The sequence below is a fragment of the Hermetia illucens genome, chromosome 2 (assembly GCF_905115235.1).
Source record: "Hermetia illucens chromosome 2, iHerIll2.2.curated.20191125, whole genome shotgun sequence".
In the NCBI taxonomy this organism is placed as follows: Eukaryota; Metazoa; Arthropoda; class Insecta; order Diptera; family Stratiomyidae; genus Hermetia; species Hermetia illucens.
In genome coordinates this window covers 18925741-18953170 of record NC_051850.1, presented here as the reverse complement: position 1 = coordinate 18953170, position 27430 = coordinate 18925741, and the positions used below count along the sequence as shown (strand labels likewise).

The 27430-nt window shown below is 41.1% G+C and overlaps 1 protein-coding gene across 1 annotated transcript in view; it reads left to right on the top strand.

Moving 5' to 3' along the window:
- Positions 1-27430, top strand: part of LOC119649993 — a 93717-nt gene that overhangs the window by 26191 nt on the left and 40096 nt on the right. The window contains exons 2-3 of the mRNA XM_038052449.1: positions 9522-9694; positions 9878-10032. Coding sequence (XP_037908377.1) covers positions 9522-9694; positions 9878-10032 — 328 coding nt within the window. The remainder of the gene's footprint in view (positions 1-9521; positions 9695-9877; positions 10033-27430) is intronic.

The following is a 27430-nucleotide window of genomic DNA, read 5'->3' as shown; positions in this document are numbered from 1 at the left end:
TTTTTATTAATAACTACTTGAAAACATGGATTTAATGTGAGGTTTCATGTGAGATTCATCAATTCTCACGTAATAGAAAAGAAAAAAAAAAAATTTGGAGATAGAAATAAAACTAACTTACAACAATTAACTTTTTGGAAGATTCCATTGCTCCTATTAATTTCAAACAAGTCGGAAACCAGAAGCTACAATAGGTGCTTCAGGTATGAGAGGGTTTGCGGATTTTTGATGTAAAAAAAATTTTGTGCATGATGGTGCATATTCCATAATGTGTCCACATTTATTATATCCTACTATCAACTTCAATGTGACATAGACTCTTTATAACTTTGTTCTTAATAGTAAGATTTCCACCAAACTTTCCAAGATCGAGCTCCATATTATAGCCTATATTATGGTTCAAAGATGAATTTAAGAGGCTTTGCAATAAATTTACAGAATATAATAATACACATGGCCTAGATGTAATATGCACCATGATTCCTTTTCCGATCTTTTAGGCGGATAGTTCCTGAGAATAGACCCTTGAAACATGTCAATATTTTCTAACATCCCTACTCCTCCCCCCTTTACAACTGATTTCAGAGCTAAAATCTGTTCCGAAAAGTACTAATCGAAAGCTCGCATTTGAGTGGTCCATTACAAAGATCTTTACGATAAATTAGATACTGAGGATGGCGAGACAGATCTAAATTGACTAGTCAAAGGCGGAAAACAACGCAGGCAGGATATCGAACAATTTTGTTACGTTAATGACAAGAACGGTACTTTGCTTACCGAGCGACAAACCGTGATGGATAGCTGGCGAGAATATTTCGACCAGATTTCAATTGATTTCAATTCTCAACTTATACAAGCATTACCCACATTTGGAGCAATTCCAACTGCCACCGCCACTAAAATCAAGGAAGCAATAAACGGATGAAATTGGAGAAGCAACAGGACCTGACGACATCGCATCTGAACTCTGGGAAACAAAGAGCTGGGACCCAACAATATAGTTCGGCGGAGTCTTCAATCGGATTACTGAAGAAGGTAGAACACCATCTAACTGGCAAGAAACCACAACTGTTCCAATATGGAAAAAAAGGTAATCCAGCAGAATATTCAAATTACCGTCTGATCGGGTTGCTGTTTGTCCCACACCGTACATAGAACGCATTCTTGACAATCGAATCCCAAGAAACAGGCATTATCACTGTCCATGGCAGTGATGTGCCCAGAACTTTAAATATCTCGGGTCAACGCTACCAGCCAATGGAGAACGGCGTTATGAAATTGCTTTACGCATTAGCGCAACTTGGATGAAGTAGCATCCCGCAACTTTTTCTCTTCTTTGTGATCAACATATCAACAAACGTCCAAAAACCTAAAATTCTCCGTAGTTTCGTCCACCTTGTTGTCCTCTATGATTTTGAGTGTAAGATGACTATAAAAGACAATGAACGCCGTCTTGCGGTAATGGAGATGAAGATGCTGCTTTGAACCAGTAGCGCGACACACCTTGATTGAATATCGGATAGCATCATTGGTGGAAAAATTGTGAGAGAGATGTCTTCGATAGTATAGTCACGTAATTCATGCTAACAAAAATTCACTTACCAAAATTGGTCTGAATATGGAAGTGAATGGTAAGCGACCAAAACGCCGACCGAGACAACGGTGGTTTGAACGCTGGCTTGTGGCTTGGTCGCTGGCTCTTGGTTTGAAAGTCTCGCAACTGCAACCAGATTACCTTTCGATAGAACAAAATAACATAACCGATCACGATGAGCCGACCTCGATTGTGAACAGGACAAGGGCTGAAGAAGAAGAAAAATATATTCGGAAGCAAAATGTGTCGAGTACAATGGATCACTGTCGGCAGACTGCAAAGGTGTCAGGCTTCTTCCTCCACCCCCCATAGCCCCTTCATCCTACCAAATTTTGGGGGGAGAAGGTGGTAATCTCGAGAATGGTATTGGAACGCCAGACAATATTTAAGACTTACTGAAATTTGCAGCCAACCAGTGAGACCAATAACGCAAGCAAGATTCTCAACGATTCGACAGTATCTTTTAATAGACCAAATAAATATTATACATCGTATTTGTTTTTTAACAGCTCTTGAGACCTGGTCTTACGAAGAAAAGTGTGATTTTCCCCTTATTGGCATAGTTCCCCCCCCCCCCCCCGCAGATTATCCACATAATTTTCATCCGTGGCCCGGATTTTCCCTTTATGGTCTTGATGTTTTACAGTCTACCAGTCCAAATCATTAAGTACTATTTTTGCACAACTAATTCATTGCATCCTCTGTGTAATTTGTTAGAATCTAATTTTCCCTCTGAAGTTATAGAATCTGCAATTTTTTTCCATTCATCAATTTTATCAGAGGGGACGTTTTTATAAGTGGAAATACCTAGGTGATTCCTCTTAATAAAAAAGCTTTCATTGGTTTACAAACGATAATCTTCCCGAAATTCCAGATAATCGATAATTAGAAGGAAGCGCTTGACTCTTAGTAGCATTTTGTGAATTATTTATAGTTTATGCAGCTTTCTAACTGGCCCAACCTGAGATGACTTAACACCTCTCAGCCAGAGAAGAAGACATCTGTTGTCATCCTGCGTTGAATCTGCTGAGCAACCATGGAGCTTCAGCCCCAAGCTGCGATATGGTTCGACAGGGGATAAATGCTTTACAATCGAGTAGAGGAGAGAGAAGGCAGTCTTTGGTTTCCCTCTTTTTTGTTCCTTTTCATTAATGATATCACCACGAAGAGGGTAGGCAGGAGAAATCGAGGAAACTGTTGTTATCACGTTTGTTGAACTGGATGATTCTAGGGTCTTAAAAACCTGGATAAGAAGCTTGTTCTTGAGTCTCCACAGGACCTTATTTATACTAAAAAATGTCTCGTACTAAATACGTTCTTTGTCTTTATTACAGGGTAAAGATTTGAACAAGTTTGTCCCACTAACTTAACAATTTTACTTCGTTTTGGAATTTATTGCTTAGCGAAGATTGCCGAGATCTGATGTTAACCCACATCCAGAGTCATAAAAAAATTCAGACCCGTTTCAAAATTAAACTAATTTTGTTAAAGCTTCTACTTCCTTCCCCCGATTCCTTCCGATTCGGAGACATACTTCCTTCAAAAACTAGACTAGACTGGACTGAGGCATACTATACTACGTTGGAGGACTTCTTCTTTTTCGTCAGCCTTTGTCCCGTTAAAAGACTCATTTTTGAAAATGATTTTTTGCATCTCTGTACTTTGTATGCAAAAGGTAGATCTCCTGATGAAAACCCAGGCATTACCTAGGTCAACATTTGGCGAGACCCCATTTTTAAGTATCCTCCAAACGGGGTCATAAGGAGAAAATTCCGGCCTAGGGTGAAAACTATGGGCTCCCTCTCCTGAAAGTGTGAAATCAATTGTGACAAAGTCTTTCTACTCTCTTCCCCCCACCAAGAAACCCCCCTCCCCAAATTTCAACGGGTCTGCCTCTAAACAATCTATTCGACTTTCGGCTTTCCTTGCTTTTTGCATGCTCTTCTGCCCGGAATGAAACTGAGCGCCGATTTATATTTCCTGAAATCAACAACTGTGTAACACTTACCTTAATGCACACCTGGATGATCTTATTTGATAATCTATTATACACTTTTCGATTCGTAAAATAATCCAGGCTTTTTATTTTGATGGATCAGAAAATCAAAACCTCAAACTTTGTTGAATCCGTAGGACAGAAATTTGAAATAAAAATGAAAAGGACGTGTGCATACTTTTCTTTCCAGGTTCGGATATTTCACTATCGTCCTACTTTGAACCGTCCACATTGAATACACACATTCACAGAGATGTCATAAGGATCACATTTAACTGATAAATCATTTTCGAAAATACCAAAAAGCAAATAAAGCTGATAACTTGATAACATGTTACTCTACAATCTTCTTTTAGGAAGTCTTGCTTGCCGGTGGATCATCTTTAAATTTTCACATGTTTAGCTTCACGTGCCACTAAATTGCCGTCTAAAGTCTATTCACCATAAACTTAATTTAAAGCCTAAAGAACTCCTCCAGAGTTTCTGTCAGGTAAAGTTTCAACGGTTTCCACGCCTCTCTTTCGACCGCCCTAGTGCTTCGATTAATAGCTACCGCTTCTTATTAGGACTTGCAACAAACGGAGAATGGACTTGTTCAACGTTCGGTAATCGCTGAAACACGTTCTTCTAACAAGCCGCACTTAAAAAAACACAGTCAACATAGGTCAATATTTGGCGTAACTGCTTTTGTTAGTATTCACCAAGCGGCATGTGGGGAAAACTATAAGCTCTTTCTTCTGAAATTGAATAATCTATCGCCTTCCCCTCGGAAAAACTCCAAGCTCGGAGAGATTCACCCCCTCCCAAGTCCTCAATCTATTCTAAACTATTCATTCGGATTTTAGTCCTTGCTTTTTGGATGATCTTTCTCCCGGAATGAAACCGAACGCCGATTTGTATTTTCTAAAAGGAATAAGTGGATGTTACTTACCGTGAAGCAATTCACATGAGGATGAACTTATTTTATCAGCTGCTACGCATTTTTCAGTTCTCTTATCTCATGAATGCAAATACACTAGAGGATCAACATCAGAATTTTCACGTTCAGCGCGCTTCCTTTCGGAAGCAGCCCTGACAAGATACAGGAAATTTAATATTTATATTTAAATAATGGAATCACTTTCCCCCTAGGACCGGGTAACTCTCTACCGCCTTACTGTGGACCCTTTACATTGAATACAAACATTCACCAGCGATGTTGAAAATAAAACTTTTTGAAAATTGTCTGCCTGCCCCTCTTGCCGTCTATTAGTCTATATATCCGTCAATTTGCCACACGCCACATTTTCCTCAGAAACGGTTACACCTATTGGCACCCAATTTGATGAAATGGTTGTAAATGTGAACCTCCATACATTCGGTGCATTATATTGCTACAGGTTGAACTTACGAGGGGTGCAACATTTTTTTCACCGAAGATAGGCATGCGGGGTATCAAATGAAAGGCCTCGATTAGTCTTTTCCGAAATTGAAATTAATTTTGACATTGTTTACAGGTGGGTTCGGACCCCCATCCGAAAGTAATCAATTACTTCAGGGATCCCTTCTCAGAAATTACCCAACTCCAAACATCGGAGAAAATTATAGTGGTACACGCGTATGATATCTAGGCTCCGAACGTTTAGTTTATTCCAATATTTTGAAAGTTTACTGCAAGCCCCCCCCCTTAAGTTCATCGCAGATCCTAGATGGAAAGTTTGGTGGAATTCCCACTATTATTAACAAAGTTATAGTAGATCAAATTTGCTTGTACTTGCCTCTCTAAGGGATAAAATGTTAGTGATACATTGAATGTCGGGTATATGCAACGTATATAGACTTCGTGCTGTACATTTATGGAACTATCGTGTATCCAAATCTCCAACCTCTCGTATAAAAAAATCAACAAAACCTTTCATATCCCAAGTGCTGAAATTTCGGTTTTCCCAAGTGCTGAATTTTCGGTTCATTGACTAAGTAAGTAACCCAAAGGGTCGAAATTTCCTTTTCATGCAAATCATTTTTCAGAAAAAGGAAAACATGAAAATATGAGGATTGGGGAAGTTCAATGCAAGCTTCATTCATCACTCATCAGTTAATATTATCGGCTTTGCTGACTGTCGATCATCCCTTAAACTTCTATTTATATGAGAATTGCATCATCTACTAAACAGTGTATTAGTGGAGTTCATACGTTATGGTATCAGAGAGGGAGTCAACAAAACGAATTTTCGAAGTATGCCACAGATATGACATCAAATTATGCTGGGAGATTTTAAATGCCAAGCAAGCAGTCCCCCAATTGCAATGTCGCCCAAAGTCGTTGCTGGAAGTACCTGGACTTCGCGGAAAAACATTCCAGAAATAAACGAGGATCTTTTCAGGATGGACCACTCTCAACCACACTGATCACATTATAACCGCAAGCCGGCAACCTTAATATGGTTCGCTATCCCAGTATCATGGTTCTCTAGCCCTGAGTTACGACGCCACCCCACTAAAGCGATTAAGGACGACCCCTTTTATAAGTCCCAATGCACGTATTTTGATGGCTTCAATTACAATTGATTCGCAACGGGTTATATTTGCATAAAAGAAATTTAAAAAAAGAATTCTGTTTTCGTTTTTTCATCTTTTTCATGTTAGTCACATCTGGTAGAGTAAAACAAAACAAGACCATATTCAGGTATTTGAATTTTATGAGCCATAAAAGAAGTTCAGTGACTGGATCTTCCATTGTCTTGTAGTCAATTGTTTTCAAAATATTCTACCCACTCTGTTAGTTCCGGACATTGTAAATATATTGAGTTTTTAGCACTTAATAAATAAATTAGAGAGGTAGCAGGTGAGGAATACACTCTCTTATAATGAGCTCAAGCATTGATAATAAAATAAAATGGAAGCATTTTTATAAACGTGGCATTAAATAGGGAGGAGGGGTCTGACCAGCTACCTGGTTTAATGATTTTGGTTTTAAGGTTTAGTGGGAATCAAAATTTATTAAAATGAATTTGTTTGTCCGTCTGCCCCCCCCCCTCTTTGTCTATCCCACACACCTTTTTTTGAAAACGTTGTACTTTGAGTTTACCAGAGGGAAGGAGGTAGTTTGTTCAATAAATATAGCCATGAGGGGTATCTCGATTATTTCTTCCCCAGCAGCTCTGACGTTAACTTTCAAGAGCTGTCCTGAGCTTGAAAGCGGTTACTTATTTCAAGAACTCATTCCCGGAAACTACCCACTCCTGGGTATGAATTATATTCAAACGAAAACCCGCCTAGTAGTTTTGTACCTAAGCCGACCGAAACTTCACTAAAGTTTTTTGGAATTGAGGAGTCTTAAGTTCACCGTCCATTTGATGGGGAGTCGAGCCAATTAGAGGAAAACTTTATCCTACACTTTTCGTTCTTATCATAGGTGGAGCCCAGACATAATAACGATTGATCGGTTAGGAAGGGAATCCCCTTGTCGTAGACCGTTGTTGATGTTGAATGGTCTCGAGAGTGATCCTGCTGTTTTTATCTGGCCTCGAACATTGGTCAGGGTCAGCCTAGTCAGTCTTATCAATTTCGTCGGGATATCGAATTCTCTCACGGCCGTGTACAGTTTTATCCAGGCTATGCTATCGTGTCCGGATAGCTGAGTGGTTAGAGCACAAGGCTATCGTACGGAAGGTCGCGGTTCAAATCTCACTGATGGCGGTGGGATTTGTATCGTGATTTGATGTCGGATACCAGTCGACTCAGCTGTGAATGAGTACCTGAGTCAAAGCAGGTTAATAATCTCGGGCGAGTGCAAGGCTGAGCACATTTCCTCCTACAGAATACTGTAGTGTACCGTTTCGGCTCTAACACACTTCAAGGCCCTGATCCAATATGGATTGTTGTGCCAACGATTATTATTATTTTATGCTATCATAGGCGGCCTTAAAGTCGATGAAAAGATGGTCCAACTGATGTTCATATTCCAACAGTTTTTTCACCGCAGAGAGAAAATCTGATACGTTGCTGATTTGCCTGGAGTGACGCCTCTTTGGTATGGGCCAATGATGTTCTGGACGTACGGGACAAGATAGCGGAGAATATCTTATAGATTGTACTCAGCAACGTTATACCTCTATAATTGCTGCACCGCGTGATATTCCTCTTTTAATGTATGGGACAGATAATGCCTCGTTACCAGTCTTCAGGCATTGATTCGCATCAGTTGATGAACCACTTGGTGTAGTTGTTCGCCTCCATATTTAACCAATTCGGTTGTAATTCCATTGGCTTCTGGCGACTTATGGTTTTTAAGCCGATGAATTGCACGGACTGTTTCTTCTGTGCTTGGTGGTGGCAGTATTTGTCCGTCGTCTTCAGTTGGCGGGACCTCCAACTCGCCGAAATTTTGGTTGTTGAGCAATTCATCAAATACTCAACCCATCGCTCCAATATGGCCTCTGTCGAAAATCAGATTTCCTTCTTTGTCTCGGCAGGATGAGCATCGAGGTATACAAGGCTTCATCTTGCTGACTTCTAGGTGAAACTTCCTCGCTTGCTGCAGTTGCTCCTTGTAGTTTTCTAGTTTATAGACCAGTTGGTTCTCCCAGGCTTCCTTCTTCCATCTGTGAAGTCGCTTCTCTTTGAGAATGCAACATTGCTCGGTATTCAACATTCTTCCCTTCCGTTGTTAGCTTACATTCATCGTCGAACCAGCCGTTCCGACTCTTTTTGCGACTGGGGCCAAGTATTTTTGTGGCCGTATCAATGATAACGCTCTTCAGGTGGTTGTGAAGATGTTGTGAATGCTGCCTTGATACTCTTTTGCATTACTCTTCGTTAGTTTCAATTAAGAGATGGTCTTTGTCCATCAAGTATGACTTGAAAAAGGTGATTTGCACTATTTAAATGGAAAAAAACGTGAATGTTAAAAAACGTGGAAAACTATCAGAAAAAGTCCATTTTGTGAGAGATGAAATGAGAGAGATTTTGAGCTAAGGGCACACAATATTAACAGCAACCCAAAAGTTTGAAGCCTACTTTATCTCAAAAGCGACCACAATGGAAGAATCGGCAATATAATAATGTTGCCAACACTTCCCCGTATTACCAAAGTTGTCCAGAATTGTATAAATGGAATGAACTGTACAATTCTAACCGGCCATATTCATCAGACTTCCTCCTTCAGAATACCATTCGCTTAAACCAGTGAGCAAACTTTAACTTACCAGCGATTGCATTTCTCTGAAGACATTGGAAGATTGATCTCTTGTGCACGAAATCCACCTAAAAATGGGAAAGGTTTAAAAAAAAACTTTTATAATGATTTACAGAAGAACGTTGCAACCACCAAGTAGAAATAAATAAAAAAAAATCGACAAATACCAATTAGGAACTAGGTACGAAAGAACTGCATTATAGACTACGTCGAACCCGGGGATCAGCCCTGCAGACGGTTCCACTGAATTCATTTGATGATACTCCAGCCAATCTGACTGATACTGTTACACTTATGACAACCCTAAGTTCTCTACCCTGCATAATTGGTTTTGGTGGAATTAATTGGCGACATACATATATAACACTTCCAGTTTCATTTCTCCTTTGACGGATATATTTTTTTTTAAAAATTGGTGTTTTCATCATATAAAACAAAAGACTTAAGCGAGAAACCTCATAAATTTTTCACTTCACTTAATAAGCTTCCCAAATAAATGAAGATGAAACTTTTACATAGAACTTTTCTAACATCAACTTATCCCTATATTTAAACCATCATTTATTTAAAACTAGATTATTTAAAAATGTTTAGGAAACTAAAATTTAGGAAAATCTAAAAAAATCAAGCAAATATTTGGAGCAATTTTAGAAAATTTGAAAATCAATCAATCATGAAATTATAAACCCACAAATGATATACACACTTGAATAATAAAAACTAAATATATCTATTTTCATCTCAATTTCTTGCAGATATTAACATTTTTACTAGTTTTCACATTGCACAAACACACGGTAAATTCATCACTATGGTCAAGTTATACAGATGAAAAATGCAGCGGCGGAGCAGGTTTAAAGTATCTGTCTGGTGATGCGCTAACAGATTCACCAAACTGCCTGGGTCCAAACAATGTGCCATATCCCAGGTAAAACTTCATTCACTCAATAACCAGTTTTATTATGTATGATTCAGATATACATTATTAGCACTATTCACATGCGCAACACATAAAAGATACTTTCATTACAGTTTATGCTAGAGAGTTTATTCAACTTTCAATTTGTTGCAATTTATATCTTATCGTTTATTACGCTTTTAATTTATTTAGTGCAGCTGTTGCAAGGACATTTTCAAGCTGGAATGGATCTTCGCGACGTGGTAGGCAAAGCCAATTGCCAACGTTGGATCCACATGTAACAAAAAGTGCACTTTTACGAGCATACAATGAAGCCAATTCGGAAGAAACAGAAGGATCAAGAATGCGTAAGTACAGTTATATTACTTATAAACTACAATGTTAGTAGCTTGAAAATGTTGAGATTGGATTCCATTTAAATTGGTTTACTTCGAATTTAAACCATGGTTTCAACCACTGAAATAAAATCAGAGAATGGGAATAGTTTATTCCTAGTTAAGATAGTGAAACTACACTCGTGATTGTTTTTATCTTATAAAATCTTAAATAAAATGGATACACTTTCGAATGAACTCATTGACCTTCTATAAATTACTATGTGATCAGACCACTTACGCAGAAGCAATTAAACTTATCAGATTAGAAAAGAGTTTCCTAGTATTCGTAACCATTGAGGACTTTCAACCTGAATGATAAAGAATTGATGGTGATGGCTCAGAATTCTTTCCAAATGACCTCAACTCCACAAGACATAAATAACTCAACTTGTTAAGTAGCTTCGACATGGGAAAGTCTTATTTCATGTATTCACAGTTAGAATACTATTTGAACATTGTAGTGAAAAATGAAAAATGGTATAGATGGGAGGAGAAGAAGTGAAAGTTTTTACACCACTCACATTTTAGGTGCGGTTTTCTCAGGCTTATGAAAAAAATGGTGTTTACAATAACATAGGTATCTGATAATTTAATAATTTGACAAGTTTTAGAGTGAACGTATGTGGGTCATATTAAGAGATCTCACTTATGAGAATGATGGCATGGTAGCGGTATTTTCTTGTCTTAATAACCAATGAGATGAAATTAAAATTTGGTTTTTAGTTTAGGTGAAAAGTACGAAATAATTGCGATATATTTTTCGCTGAGGTGGTAACTAAGAGATGGTTTAAATGTTTGGAAAAGTTTGAATTACGAAAAGGAGACACTGATAAAGCTCATTCAGTTTTGACTATACTTTACGTGCCTTACCAAATTGGCTACCACTTAGGACGCAAATTTCACCCAAGAATTGATAAGGTAATGCAGGCGGATTAAAAAGCGGGGGTTGACAAGAGAAAAATTTAACCTGAAGCGTGACAGGTTAATACTGGGGTTAGGAGTTCTGGGGAGATTTTTTTCGGTTATACACCAAACCAAGACCAGCATCGGGTGTTAAGGCCAACATCTATTATTAGAAATAGGCCTTATTCTGTGCATGAGGCTGTGATGCATATAATGAGGTTAAATGCTGTAGGCATCGAATATGAAGGATGTTTGAGTTTCGACAGAAGTAAGGGCAATTCAATCGATTTGAAATTATTCAGGATTGGCGAAAAAAGTTGAATTCAGAAAAAGAAATTGTATGTTAGTCAGGTTTCACATAAGAACACAACGCATATCCAATGCCAGATATCATAGTATTTACCATTTGCATGGATTTTTCCTAGGGTATTTTCAGCAAATTCCAGGAAATATGGATTAGGCTGTTGGTTGGGGGTGATCAATTTTTGTAGGTTTGTTTTATGTGGCATTTGCACAGAGCACCGACAGTCACGAAGAAACACGACATATTATTTGAGTGATTTGAGGGATGTGGAATGAAAAAGCCAGCCCAGCCGTGCGAGACTATCAATTAATATGTTAGCTGCTCCGCATATAATGTCAGCCATGCTACAGAAGCAGCGATAAAGGGTTGTTCCGTGGCTTGTTAAGATTTACCAGAGCTATATCTCCTTAAGTTACGTATCTCAGTCTTGGAGACGCGCAGCAGTGGTTTTCATACCGAAAGCGAGCAGGCGCAGCCATGAGTCCGCGAAGGACTTGCGACCAATCAGCCAAACCTCTTTCATGCTCAAGACCCTAGAGTGCGTCCTGGACATCCACTTAAGGGCGATTATGGTGACAATACCTTTCTCTAAATCCCAACATGCCTACCTCAAAGGAAAATCTACAAAAACCGCTCTCCACAAGGTAATTGGCAAGGTTGAGCGGTCACTACAGTGCAAAGAGTATACCTTAGCTGCCTTCTTGGATATAGAGGGAGGTTTCAGTAACATTAGTACCAAAGTATTAACCAGTATTAGATTGGAGGGGTATCTTAAATCGAAATTTTGCGAATATTGGACAGGAGCGGGGTGAAGTTAGTGGCGTATGCCGACGAATTAGTGATATTAATGTCAGGGATATTTCCATCCATTATGAGCGACTTCCTGGAAGGAACATTGCGAAAGGTGTGCCTGTGGGCCGCCAAATGGAGGCTCGGTATAAACCCAATCAAACCGGAACTGATGATATTTACCACCAAGACAAGGATACCTCAATACCACCCACCACGGCTGAATAAACAAAGATTGGTTCTTTCCTCTAATATGAAGTATCTGGGTGTAATCCCGGATCCAAAACTAAATTGGAGATTCAACATAGAACTGAGGGTTAAGAAGGTCTTGTAGCCTTCTATGTCTGCAAGGGAAAGAAATGGTGTCTCCCTGGCGGATCTCTCTGGATGTACACCGCTGTGGTGCATCCAAACCTAACGTACGGCTCTATTGTATGGTGAGAGGCTATGAGCAAAAAATACAATAGAACAAAGGTTCATAGGATTCAAGGAACCGCGTGTGCAGGTGCTAATGAGACTCTGCAGTCCTGCCGGCAAATGCTCTGAATGTACTTCTGCATATCCTCGCCCTGAACCTCCACTTTAAATATGTTGTAACGTGCAGTATCGTCAGACTACGTGAGTCCGGATGCTAGGCGGCGAAGTCCTACGGCCACAGTTACATCCTAGACGAAGTACCTCGAAAAATCTGGCCATTATCCACCGACTACGCCACATGCAAGCTGAACTTTATGAGAAACTTTGCTGTGGACTCTCCAACTAGTGCAAAGTGGAAGACCGGCATGCATGTTGCAAGGCCAAGTCAAGGAGGATTTGGCCCGCTTATAACATAGCCCGATCACGAGGGCTCCTGTGCCAGACGCGTGCAAATGCATTCAAGATTACGGCGGTCTGCACGGGGCACTGGGCCATGCTGCCAGGCTCGGCATACCCTACAATTCGCATTGCCGGAGCTGCGGAGAAGGGTTGAAACCCTCATGGACTTCCTCTGCGATTGCCCAGCATTAGCTTGAGTCAGGCTATGGACACTGGGAATCTTTGGGGACCTCAGAGAGATTTCTAGCTGCAGGGTGGAAGAATTGCTTTCCTTCGTGAATGCTACAGGCTGGCTCTGAAGATCCGGGTTGGCTGGACCCTGCCTCCCTGCTTTCATAAAAGCAATCACGGCCTTAGGAGTCTGTGGCATCAAAACAGGGCACCATAGCACTAATTGGGCTCCTAGGAGCAGCCACTGATACCTACTTACACTACTTATAGAATTTTTAGTAAGGACGTCAGCTCGTTTGAATCTAAGTTGCCACTTTGCTCTATCATAGGTGTCAGCCGGTTGAAGTGGAGAGGCTCCCAAATCACTAACTAGTGTATCAAGCCATTACTATTTAGGTCGACGTTTTGCTCGTTTCCCATCAACTTCAATATTCAAGTCAATCTTAGCTAGTGAATTCTTGACGGGACAAATTTCTTGATAGTATCATCGAAAACGTCTTCGACCAGAACGTCGACCAGAAATACTTAAATCGTTCAGTTCTTGGTTAGTTGCTGCCACTGACAGTAATAAAACTTGTTACATTTAGAGCCGTCGCCAAAAACACTGTTTCATACAAATCCAGTTGTAAACCACGCAGCATGCGACCATCATTCCAATTTTGGACAAATTGCGTGTGCTATGTTATGAGACACCGGGAAAAAAATAATCTCTATAGAGCTGCGTGTAGGGTACTGGATGTTGTCACACCTACTTACTAGCCATTATGTGAAGGCTCTACTACTGGTCATGATATGAAGGCTCCTCGAGCTTTCGGGCCATCCATGATTTCTCGAATGGAGAAAGAACAAGGGGCAACCAGAGGCACCTACTCACTGGCCACCATGTGAAGGCTCCTCGAGCTTTCGAGCCATCAATGATTTCTTGAATGGAGAAAGACCAAGGAGCAGGTTTGTTGGCTTTTTGGAGGTTAATGTATTATGCTCCTCCAAGACTTTTTCTACTGTGAGGTAATCTTTCGCAGATTTTGTTAGTATTTGTCGGATTTACTTGCTTTGTTTAATAAGCCAGTTGTTGGGCAATGAAAATCTTCTTCTTCTTCAACGTTTGCCCCGCTGTGTGGTCGACTCATCTTGATAGATGACGCCATTTCGTGGAAATCTTAAAATTCTGTGAACTGTTTTTCCTGTCACGGAGGGAAGAAATCTTTTTGGTAAGGCCATCGACACGGTATACAAGGGGGGTTGATGAAATCAAAATAATTCTCATTTACAGCGCGGTACCTTTCTAAGGAGGGCAACCGCAGGTTTGAAGAAGGGAAGCTGGCCCCACTATAAAGGCTGACGGGATCAGCTGGCATTTTACAAATTTACTACAAAGTGCAGGGCCGTCTCCTCCTCCTCCCCACATTGCTCCATATGGTAGTTTAAGGAACAGTATCCCGTTAAATGCCCTACTAGGGTTTTCATGTCCCACTTCTTAAGGGTCAATACAAGTGACGCTCTAGTGACCTCAGGTCCTTTCACAAGAATTTTCGATTATTAACTCAGTAATCTGAAAAGACTCATTACTATTTATAAACGATTCTTCTCTTTTGGTAATTACGACAGTGTATGTCTATATCATCGGCCGGCTACCAGATGTCTGTGAAGGGATTTCCAGATATGACTGTATGATTGGCCACCTTTCCAAGCTCCAATGGTATAGAGTCTATATGCATCATTGGTTGCTTCTGTTTCACCACCAAGTGAATAGGGGGTAGATTTAGGATAGCTTCAAGTGCCGCAGTCGCCATAGTATTCATTGCCCCAGTAATACTTAGGTAATCAAGCCTCTAAATCGTTAGCAGTTTCCTACTGTTAGCAAAGTTTAGTCTCAGCCACCAAACGATGCATGCATATATCAAAATAGGTTTTATTAAGGATGTATACATCCAATGTACCCGTTTTGGTGAAAGTCCCCAGGTCTTACCTATCGCATTCCTTCAGCAGCAAAGCAATCTGCAGGATTTCTAATATTGTACCTAGATATGGTGCTTCCACGTTAACTTGGTGCTCCTAAATACTTGACTGTTTGTGCCAGCTAGATTTCCGCCCCTCCTGAGGTGGGTAACGTATAGCTGCCCCACCTGACGTTCCTAGTGAACATAACTAATCTAGTCTTGTGGACTCACACTGAACGCTAGGAAGACTTGCGGGAGCACCAACTATGGATATTACGCAGAGTTGCATTCAAGCGGTCACATACTGTGTCCGCAAACTTGCCGGTAATTATTACAGCTGGGTCGGCCGCAAATGCTTGCGCGAAGACTTTTTTGTCCACCAGGAGCCACAGCAGGGTATCCATTACTAAGACCCATAACAGCGGAGAGAGAAACACTCCCTATGGGGGCTGCCCAATAAGACCAATATGTGCATTTTAATCCACTCTAGCATGTGAAGGGTCCAACTGATTAACAGCGGTTCGATTCCATGCTGTCTTGCCGGATTACAAATGGCCGCGAATGAAAAAAGGACGTTAGACTGATCTGTCGGAGCTTTCGGCGTCTGTGTAGGTGGGTCTGCCTGGTTTGGGAATGAATATCACCCTCATATCACGCCAGTTAATTGGAATATAAGCGCGTGCTAGGCATGCACGAGGCCGAGTATATAGACCCACGGTATCCATTCCCTTTATTACAGGGGAGGAATGATGCCATCCGGACCTGCAGACTTGTATCTATGGAGCGAGTTAAATGCCCATTTTACTCGCTCCAGTGATACTAATTTGCATGCCAGATTCCAATCTTTCGGTTGAGGGCTGTATGCACCTGTCGGCCCCGAGATTAGATTTTAGATACTACATGGGAAGTACACTTCAAGCAAAGGCTTTCTCTCCATTTCTGTAAACGGCTGGCTACGTTCTTTAACAACAATCCGCTTTAGCTTTTAGATGGCCTCAAGAGAGTTAGTCTCTTCACAAAAGCATCTCCTTGATGAGCGTTTAGTTACGTCAGTGCACGTCCCCTTCAATGGTTTTTGGAGCCGACACTTGTACCGTGACGATCTCTAGCCCGTAGTAGAGCCGGCAGCCCGATTGTTCCCGAACCTTCTTACCATCGGGTTCGAGAACGCCTATGGTAAAGAAAGTTCCCGACCTATCGGGAAGGGGCAGTACTGACTGAGCCACTCGTCCATGTCTTCGTCGGCAAAGTTTAGCAGTAACATTTTACGATATACACCTACTGACTCAAAGCAAAGCTTAATGCCTTAAAGGGATGCAGTCCTCATAGCTAGGAGTAAACTCCTTCTAACCTGTTCGCACTGCTCAGTATCGTAACCGGATAGATTAAAATTGTCATACAAGACCCATCCATCGGCTTCAATAGCCTTGGTTGCAAGTGAACGCCTAGCCATTGCGGGCGATCCCTCTCTGCTTGGTTTTGTGTCGAAGTGTTGGGATCGTCCGAGGACCGCTGCTGCTTCGGTTTCCCTTAAGCGTAGGTGCCCCGTGGGTTGTGATTTGCCCGGAAGCGGTTTGCCCGAGGGATGTTTGCTGCCCGTGGACAAGTGTTTACCCATGGGCCAGATTTTAGCCTCAGTAGGTGGCGCCGATTGAAGCCTGGGGTCAAAAGTTCTAACAGAAGGGGTCAGTTTCGGCTCGTCCGTTAAAGACTGAGTCCCAATTAGATTGGTTCCCACTTGAGTAAGAATGAGTCTAGACTCGAGTTCTCCATCAACGAGCTTAGGGTTGCCCCTTCGCTAGGGGTTCGGTCATCATGACCGAGATTTAATTTTACTTTTCAAAAGATTTTTGTTTTTTGTTTTCTCATAATTGGCTGCCATGGCCTCAGTTTTAACCGGGAAAGTAAGTCGATCTCGCTCCTTTTGCCGAGACAAGGCTAGTTGAAACTAGGGGTCGCCTGGTACCCAGAGTTCATCGTTTACGGCCATATCTTAACCTCTGTGACCATTCAGCCCTCGGCACGGTAGTCACACCTTGGCTTGGGGTTTTGATTACCGCTTGGCTTCCGGTGTCACCTCTTGTTTCCTGGAGGATCTTCCTTACTGTCCCTCACCACAAGGTAGGTAATCGTCGAGGGAGAACTTCAAGACGTAAAAAATTTATTTACCAGTAGCACTGGCAAATTTATTGGTAGAAAGTAATTGTTACTCACTAATGGCAAGCCAATACTGTCACTTTCACCAATTTCTCATTCCTATATTCCTATCTCTTATTTCAAGTTTTCCTTATTGAAGCCAAGTTTAAATTTTCCAGCAAAAAGGTCTTACTTTCAACCGCAAGTGCATAAATCGTTCGACTTTGGCACAGAAATAACTACATATGAAGCTCACAGTAATTAAAATGCCCTATTGTTCCCTCATTGAATATCTTTCTGTTAAATTTTCGGTGCAAAATGAACAGCCTTGTTACCTTTACCAAATGCATGGCTTCAAGCATTTGGATCCGAACTTTCTTTCAGAATTTATTTCATTAAATTCAATTATGTGCTTAACCAAAATGTCTAATAGGACCCCTCAACTGTATTAAAACCTGGACCCAAATTTTTATTTTAGGCCACTTTTTGTTCTAAAAATATATCTCCCAATTTAGTTTTTCCATGTGAACTTCCAAACTAAGATTTAGTTTTCTCCTTTTAAATCTCAGACAGGTGATCATCGATTTCCATTACTTACAAAAACCATGAAAACAGCATGGAGGCTCGCAAAATGGCTACAAAAAAATCAATTCAACTAAAATCGAACCATAATAGGAAGAAATCCATAACACTCCAATAATCAATTGGTTCAAATTGCACGAACGGTTAAGCACAAAAATATAATTACTCATTGCTTTCATTCAAACTGAACTTTGTGCAGAATTACTTATCTATTCATTAGATACTATGACTTTCGTTTTCACACCGTCTACCGTCCAGGTTCCAATTTGGTCATGAGATCCGTGAAACTGAAATTGTTATTAAATTAAATGTAATCTGCTAATTTTACATTTCACTTTTATAATGGAACGTGCTGAGTGAAAAGCGGAATTAATTGGAATCTTTTTCTCTCTTTTCATCGAAATTAAATGTTTTATAGTGTTTGAGTGCTAACAGATAATTACTCTACTGTTAGCTTCCTTTTTATAGTCAAGCGCATACAAACCTTCAATAAAAGAAGAACTGGTAAGACATATTGAACTAGAAACCTTGATCTCAATGTATAAAGATACTTAAAATTACTATATCTGATTTTTAAGTAATGTACACAACATTTAGAAAGACTTAATTTGAAAAGAGCTGAATCAAACATCGGCTGACATGAATTGTAACGACTTCATCCATGCTAAAAGCAAGAAAGCCAGAGCTGAATAATTGGCACTAATGCTATTTAAACGTTTCCACTGATATCTGTGCATACATGCGAAAAATTACAAGATACTCAAATTGGCGCTTCGGCATAAGATCGTTCGCTGTGGAGATAAGTGAATAATGGCTACGCATATTTTCTGCCCATCCAATTTCAATCTATGCCGCTGTTAATAAGATAGTGAGTGTGTAACTGGTGTGAGTGATTATAATCGCGATAATTGTCCAAGTGAGATTTATGCCAGTTGACCATATTATTCATGACTTTGCCATATGAAGGTAAAGAAAGTCACAAAACGGATTTCTCCCGGCTGAGTTATCCCTATTAACTCTTTAAACTCTCACAATGCTTTGGGTGCCAAATAATTGGACACGGTTAGTAAAACTCACATCTTGAGTCACGCCATTTAAGGGGATGATCAAGCAACTCTATCACACCAAATTTCTGAAAAAGATAGATAAGCTTCGAGGAAAACCTTAGGCTGTAATTAAATATGTAGAATTAAAGAACTGTTAAATGAAGCAACATGTTTCCGACTAGGTGAAAAAACCGAAGATCTTACAATGAATGAAAATGATGTGGTATCTTTGTATCATCATCATCGTGGCACTACAGCCCAACGTCGAGCCCTGGCGGCCTGGATCGCTGTCCTCCAATTATCTTAGTGACGTGATCGCGTCCTCAAATCTTGGAAACCCAGCAGTACTCTCGGTTTTCCTCGTAGTCTCGCTCCATCAACACATCGTCCGTTCATAACCTTTTTAGGTGTGCGATCGTCGCTCATTCGTTGAACATGCCATGCCCACTGAAGGCGTTGTAGTTTAACGAATTTCGAGACTTCTAGCTCGTCGTACAGTTCATACAATTCATGGTTGTTCCGGATGCGCCATCCATCAAGGTCAACTGCTCCGAAAATTCGCCAAAGGACTTTCCTTTCGAACTTGTTTTCGGAAGCTTTGGTTAGGGTCCAGGTTTCACACCCATAGCATAACACTGGTCTTATGATGGTGCTATTCTCATGCTGGGACTTCATTATGGGAAGGATCAAAAAGAAAATTTTATTCGCTAGCTGTATCCATCTCTTGACTTCATCAGTCTCTTTGTATCCCACGGCCTTCTCTGTGACTTCTTTGATGGTACCTTCAAGTTCTCCCCACAACCCGTGTACATCTGTGTTGCTGATGTCGTCAAGCATAAGTGATAGTTTTTCCTCCAAGGCGGCTGTATATGCTTGCGCGTAGCATCGCTAAAGATTTTATCAGCTGCAAAGAATTTGGTAAGGCTGATTCCCGATTGGTGCACTAAGGAGATTCTGCACCGATATGTTGCCTTCACCAGGTCATGGTTTGAATCGCAGTTTGCTCCTCGATAGGATCGTGCATTCAATACACAGTCGATTTTGTTGACGGTATATGCGTTTGGTGAGTTCCAGGTCAATTAATCGTTGACCGTTATGATTGTATTCCTCATAAAGGCTGTGTCCTCCAGTAGTTCCCCGATGCCAGCTTTCATTTCCAATTTTCGCATTAAAATCCCCCAACAGTATTTTGACATCGTTCGTTGGGAGTGGGTCAGACGGTGTCTCCAAGCGTATACAAAACTTGTCATTCACTGCATCTTCCTTGACTTCAGCCGGGGCATGCACGTTTATGAGCCAGAGGTTGGAAAAACGAGTCCTGATGAATACAACCTTTCGTTGATAGGTTTGAAGTCGATGACGTGCGGCTTGAGCTGTTTGCTTACTATAAATGCAACTCCAAACTCCTTGTGGCCCGATGGTTTGCCACTTTTGAAAATTGTGTGCGAATTCATATCACTTATTTCGCTACCAATCTAATTTGTTTTTTGGACTGCAATCATGCTCAATTTGTACATCTCGACCCTTTTAAGGATTTCATTGACGGCCTCTGGTTTGTTCAGGGAGCGTAGATTCCAGGATCCGAAAGAATAGTCCGCTGTACGTTTGCTTAGTCGTCGTCATTTATCCAATCCGAGGCAAATGTTTCAGGTTTTTTGACATGGAGTAGCTTTTACATGGATGTGTTATCGGCCCATGACATTGGTGATAGCTGCTTTAGATGGTTCGAAACGTGCCAGAGTTCACATTTCCCGCAAACTGCATAGTTTATAATAATAGTGAAAAGGACCTGAAAATGCACATGGCCCTCAAAATCCTTCCTCAAACACCTCGAATAAGCTAGTGACATATGTTTCCTTTCTCAGCCTGGCATAATAACCCTGAATTTGGAGAAGGAGGCAAGCAGAACCGATCTAAAAATAAACGGCAGCAAAACCAAGATTTACTCTCCATGGCACTCTTCCTATTCACATTAACGAACATAACATCGAAAGCGTCTTTACCGCCGATGGTGGCAGCGAGCTTTATATTACTCGACGCCTTAACAGTGCTAAACCCGCCTTGGCAGTTTTGTCTAAAATCTATAAATTCAGATATCTCAATGTCAATATCAATATGAGATAGTTCCACGCCAATCTTCTCTCAACAACACCCGTTTACACCATGTGAGAGAGACACTCTGGCTCGACACAACCTCAAACCAAGAATTTCATCAGCAAATAGACCAGGTATAGGTAGTATCAGTGAATAGGTCCCAAAGAAACGGAATTTAGGCTCCTCGGAAAGACCTAGAGAAAGCTAAAGCGCATTTCGTTAAATTATTAAAGATGGCGCATAGGTGTGGTGTTCCCCATCTACGGAATAATGGCAACAACAATATTAATAAAATCTGGATGCCGACTTTATTATTCTATTAAGGCAAGTTGCACTGCGTCCTTAAAGAACTATTGTACCCTTTTACTGATTGCAGTGTACCATACCTATTAACTACAATATTTCAAGGAAGCCCAGTATTTCAACTTGGAATCTGGCGTTAAGTATTCTCCCAAGTGCCTCGTTACGATAAGAGTCCAGAATTGCATCACCTTGGCGCCAACATGGTTGCCAAGGCTGTCAACCAACCAAACTCCCCTAACAGGTTTGCGAGTTGTGAACACGTGAACGGTACCTAATGGAGCTAACCCGAATGCTAGCAATTCGGCAAGATGAAGGCCGGGACTACTACTCAAATAGGGACATGAAGTCTTGAGACAGATTGATACCACCGAAAATTTCAATTCCCAAGGAGCTGAGCTGCCAAAGAGCCTAATAAGGGACTTGACTTGCGCGGGATGGACAGGGAGGGATTAATTCTGAACCAATTCTGGCATCTACATAATGAGTGGGCCCCGTCTTCCTTTCCTCTTCATGGGGGGTCAGATGGCATGGTGGTCCTGCCGCGGCCAACCTCTACCTAATTGTTCACCCCTGAAGCCCCCCTCCCCCCAAAAGGCCAACGTTTCTCCTAATTTCTGTACCTTTCGGGTAGAATGTCCAGCTCCTAAAAAACACCCCATAATTTATGATGACCATAGTTCTTTCCTCTGAAGCATTCTTTTAAATTATGGAAGCAGCTAGAATTCATTGCAAGATAAATCTATAGAATATAATGGCAAGCAATTTGAATTATAATTCTTTAGTTTTCACGGAAGCGGACGCTCCTTAGAGCGGCCCCTTATACCCATCTACCAGGGATGGAGCAGTCCAGGGTGCTTATTGGGGGATACGAACCCATGCGCACAAAGGATTGCTTAAACCTCACCAAAAAGAACCTCCGAATCATAGTGGGAATTCTCACTGGTCATTGTCGGCTGAACTATCACCTAGGGAAGCTAGGGATATCTACGGACACTGCCTGCAGGTTCTGTGAGGAGGAGGACGAAACCTCTATGCACGTCCTGGGACAGTGTCCGGCACTTGTGCAAAGTAGGTCGATACATCTGGGAGAACACTTAATACCAGATGCAAAGCTGAAACTTCTGGAAGTGGGGAACATACTAAAGTTCCTAACGGTTACAGGCCTGCTTGAGATACTATGATCAACAGGTACACTATAACCAGTAAAAGGGGCACAATAGTTCTTCAAGGACGCTGTGCGACTTTCCCTTAACAGAATAATAATATACCCATCTTCCAATAAACTGAAGAATCTAAAGCAGCTTATTATCTTAAATATCAGAAGCCCGTCGTAAATATCTGTCCCAGGAACATTTCGTGATATGGTATGCAAAAGGGAAATCATTTTATTTGAAGCTCGCTCTTTCTCTGCTCGCTGCTTCTTTCTCCAACAATATGGTAGAATTTCTTTCTGGTCAATATGCCGCAAGACGCTGGTCTTTTTCGGAACCAATCCCAGCGCATCCCTTGTTATGGTCATCCGGAAGATAAACCTTGAATCTACCACTGATCGCAGTGTGGTCGATCAAATCAGATACCGTCGTTTCCGGTCATTCAAAACTAAGGCAATCTTCTAGCGAGCCCTACGCTGAGACAATATGCTGCCGAATATGAGGCCGAGAAGGTTAGAGAATCTAGAAATCTACCACTGTGATCGTTGTATTTACTGTGACCAGGCCTACCATTGCATGTTTGCGCAAGGTTTTGTCGGAGCCCACCCTGCCATTCAGATGACCCATATCACATTTAGGAAACATTTTCTGAAGTGCGTACAACTGCTGACAATCAATGCTCTTCTCCTCTGTATTCAAAATATCTGCTGGTGTGTAGCACTCCGCAATTCTAATACTACTTAATCAGGACTGGAATTTCGCAGTCAAGTTCTTTTCAGGAGCCGGCCCTCAGTTTACTAAAGCGCACCTTACGGAAGCAGTGAGTCCTTGAGGGTTTTACGTGAGCACCTGTCTGGACGACTTAATCCCATGGTCTTCTTAAGATACGGATTGATTTTGTGACCACAATTAGAGCCCCGCTGCAAGGCTTGGCATTCATACTGGTGGATGTAAGACCTACTAAATCTCTACCGAATTAAGGAGTACGGCACCCGAGTTGAAACGCAACACCACGCCGAGGCCTGAAGATCTCTTCTCGCTTGAGCATAACCAACAAACCCCATGAAACTCCCACTAACGGGCCAACCGCAAATAACCGAGCTGTACTCACATACAACGGGAGTTCACCCGAAGTATGAGAGTCCAGGGGCTATTCCGGTTCCCATGGTATCAGTATACCCCTGGTGAGATTTTGTGACCAATTTGCTACTTCAGATGAGTGCAGACTCGGGTCTGATCGCCCTGCATCACGGCCGGCAAGCCAAAGTGAGTACAGCGTCTCCCGGTGCCACCACTATGGAGGTTCTCCTCGGCCACTTGGTTTTGGTTTGGTCGATAGGGTTGCCGCCCCGTCTTCCTCGCCGCCACCCCTGAGCCACCACCTTGCGGCAACAGTCAATATCACTCCGACATCGTTATTTTTACTAGAGTATGAAAGTGAAGTGCAGTAGAAGGAAGAGGAGTTCACTCTAGGATCCTCTCACTTTGGCTCAGAATTTGCAGCCGATATCGTCGCTCCAGATGGTGAAAAGGAGCATTCTGGAGGTTTTCGTTACTGTTATAAAAGAGCTTGCACATATTCCAAAAGCCAAAAATCCTTTTCCAATAGCTAAAATTCGTAGCCATTATATCAGTCTCTATTAAAGATGCGATTGGTAATTTGATTACAGTATAGTTTGGAAATCTGCAGGTTCCTTTTACGCGAAGCAGAGAATTCTGATCCCACTAGGAAAGTCTGTAAAGGCAGTGTCTATGTTAGAAAAAGAGGTTGTGGCGAACCCTGTCTCAGATGGAGCGATGACGTAGGCCAGAACGTCAGAGAGATACATACTACCGATATCAAATTGGTGGCCCTCTACTCAAAACCGGGATAGCTGGAGTTCTTTACTGAACACCGGTTGTTATACCGCTCATAATACAGTGGAGTGAACAATGGCCAAAGACCATTCGAGTTAGCCAAAACTAACTAGAGATATCCCAAAAAATCCTAAAGAAATGACAAAAGTGATCGTGAATCGCCGACAAATAATGCAGCTCCACTGAAATATCCTGTTGACACGCACTTACACGCCACTATGTTGGCAGGACTAGAGGTTTGGGGGACGAAGGATATTGTATCTGCCATCTTTTGCGCTAATTGCCAGAAGAAACGCCAGTTTGGATGGTCTGAGGAACTTCCTCAGACTAACTATAATGCCCTGAAAATGAGTCTCTTTTTAGCTTCGGTCTTACATAGTCTCGAACTCTCCAAACTTTTCGTCATTCATTGTTATACAAGTCCATGTAGCATAGGAGCATTACTAATGCAGAAACCAGAGATGGGAGATGAAGTTTCTGTAGCGTACCTTCTTCAGGCTCAGCGGCTTGAGTATTCACGGGAGGAATTTTATCGTCGATTTCGCCATCTCTTCAGGTTTTTAGGATAGATCTGACCTCGTGGTCACCTCTGATGGTCTTTTGGACATCTCAATAGTTCTTCATAGCAGAAAGTAAAAAACAAGGCACAATCTCCTTTTTCCTGGTCCTTTTTCAATGGTGATCTGGCCCAAATTGAGCCTTGGCCTCCAAAATTACAATATATCCTAGCTTTTCGTCTTTTCCTGTTAGAAGTCTTTCTCTGGGATTTCCCTCCAGTATGTTTCATCCATTCATCCATTGTTGAAATTCTGCAATTGAGTCGTCATATATGTAAGTCGTTCTCCAAGTCGAGCAATGTTCTATCCACATCAGATATAGCACGTAGCATGATGTATCATCTGTGCACCCGACCAAATCAGTGGACTTAATTTAAAGCGTGCTGGGTCTGTGAAACCTCCTCATAACATACACTAAATTGAGGAACATGGGCGTGATGCCATCTCCCTGTTTTCGGCTCGAATTTATGATGAAGCTCTGAGTCAGTGCCCTGGGATTTTACCGTGGAATCCGGTATTATCCGTAGTAACTTTCCCAACAATTCTGACCAATTTCGACGTTATTCAAATGTCAAACAAAAGGTTGTCTAAGTATTATAATTCCAATCTACACTATCGTATACCTGCCTAAAGTAAACCAAAGACTGGTGAATGACGATTGTGAACTTCCAGCAGCCCCCCAACACCTGTCATCTTAAAAATGTCCGGTCCTTTCTAGATCGTCCGGTTCTAAATCCTATATCTTGGTATTCGATACAGGTTTTTTTCATAATGGCTTTAACCCTTCTTCCGATAATTTTTGTCAGAAATTTTTAGGACGTACACGATTATGAGGTAGCTCTCTAATTGTTCCAGAAAAGTTCGTCTCCCTTTTTGTATATGAAGCGTATGACACCCTTTTGTCAGTCTTGAGATACTTTGGCCTGTCTCAATATTAGAAGGATATCTATTAAACGAAATAAATTAATCTGAAATCCGCCGAAATTTCAATGAATTAAGAATATGATCAAAGAAACCGACCAGATAAAAGAATAATATCAGGATTAAAGTATCATCCGGTTTAACAAAACTTAAATCAACTTTATGCACAAGCAGCCGAGAAGGTTTAAGATTGAAAAACTTCAACTAAATTTACATAACTGAACCTAAGGGAAAGAGCTGGAAACAAATTGATTAGAATTGAATTCAGAGCAAGACTAATTTCCGAATTTCATTATCAATGCAGAGTGCTCAAAATTTAAGTTTACTTAAATCGGACTGTCTTCCCCAAAACCAAACGTTAATATGCTTACCACTACCATACGTGACCTGAAGACAATATAACTTGTACCAGATTTCCTGAATCGAATTCAAAGTAGCCAACATGAAAACAAACGGTTTCTAATGAGCAATAAAACCCCAAGCACTTGTTTCAGGCCGATTATAATTACTCACACTTGATGTCCATTCGATGGCCGTAAAGATTGAAATTTCAAACGCTTTTTTTTTCTCATGCCTGCAATTTTTATTCGCATAAATTTCACCTGAAATTGCCGCGTCTCTGACCACATTGACCACGCATCCACACCGGCCAATTTCACTCTTGCTTCTTGCGCTTACCACTAACCAGTCCAATTGAGATTTGGATTAATGGAACTTGAAGCAAGTGCAAGTCGGAATAATGGAAGTTCTGTTTCTTTTTCGGCTCTATTTCAATCCACTTGCTTTGACCATTGTTCCCCTGGCCATTGGTCACTGCCCAGCTCAAGTGACCACTAGGAAAATAAGAATTCTTTCTTTAAGAACTAGCGAGAGTGAACTGACTAAGTGTCGGTCAAGTTAATTGCCACGGGCAACCTATTCTTAGTGAATTTTTGGTTTCGGGCTAATGAATTTTTTATTGTCCATGAACTATGCTAATGTTTGCTCTTCTTAAGAGCGAATTTCACTTGCTGATGTTAGTTGAATCTATTATTTATTTTGAGAAAGACGCACTTTTGGAGCTCACTGTAAACCAAGTCCATAAAGAGTTCAAGTTCCTTTCGGAAAAGATATTTTTTTGGGGCAACTGACCGAGCAATTTATGAATGAAATAATGTTGAATCTAAAATGATGAGATCTAATCCGATTAGAAAAAAATTTGTTTCGACGCAAGAGAAGCAACTGGAACACTTTAAATTTGCAAGTTAGATAATCACTGAAGTTCTTATTTCAACCAAATTTACCTGTTTTTTGTTGTCCTTAGACAGATGACCGAATCTAATTCCTCCCTATCGCCCAATTACCTTCTAGTCTCTCCTGCTCATCTTCAATTTTTCACATTAACAATGGTTTGAATTCAACAAACCATCTGGCTGCACAGATTCCCATTTTGCATATGCTTGCAATTAAAGTGTCCGATAACACTTGACCCGCTCCAGAAGACAGCCCATGGTGATGGCATTTCCAACTTTTACAGAGGAACAACATTTGACTGGGATCATCAACCACCTAAATGCACTTAAAACAGCAAACTAACCGAAATTTTCTGATTTTGTGGCGATCAGGCCATAAACATCCGTGGTTGGTAAGTAGCTAAATAATACCGGATTTTCTTATACCAGTCCTGCTGGAATCCCACAAAAATTTGTTGTTTCCGCAACTCCCTTCTCGCTCTTCACAGCGGACAATCCCAAACCCGCTCTTTACCACAGTCTTAGCAAGATCCTACAATATGCCGATGACCTCATAACTTACACAT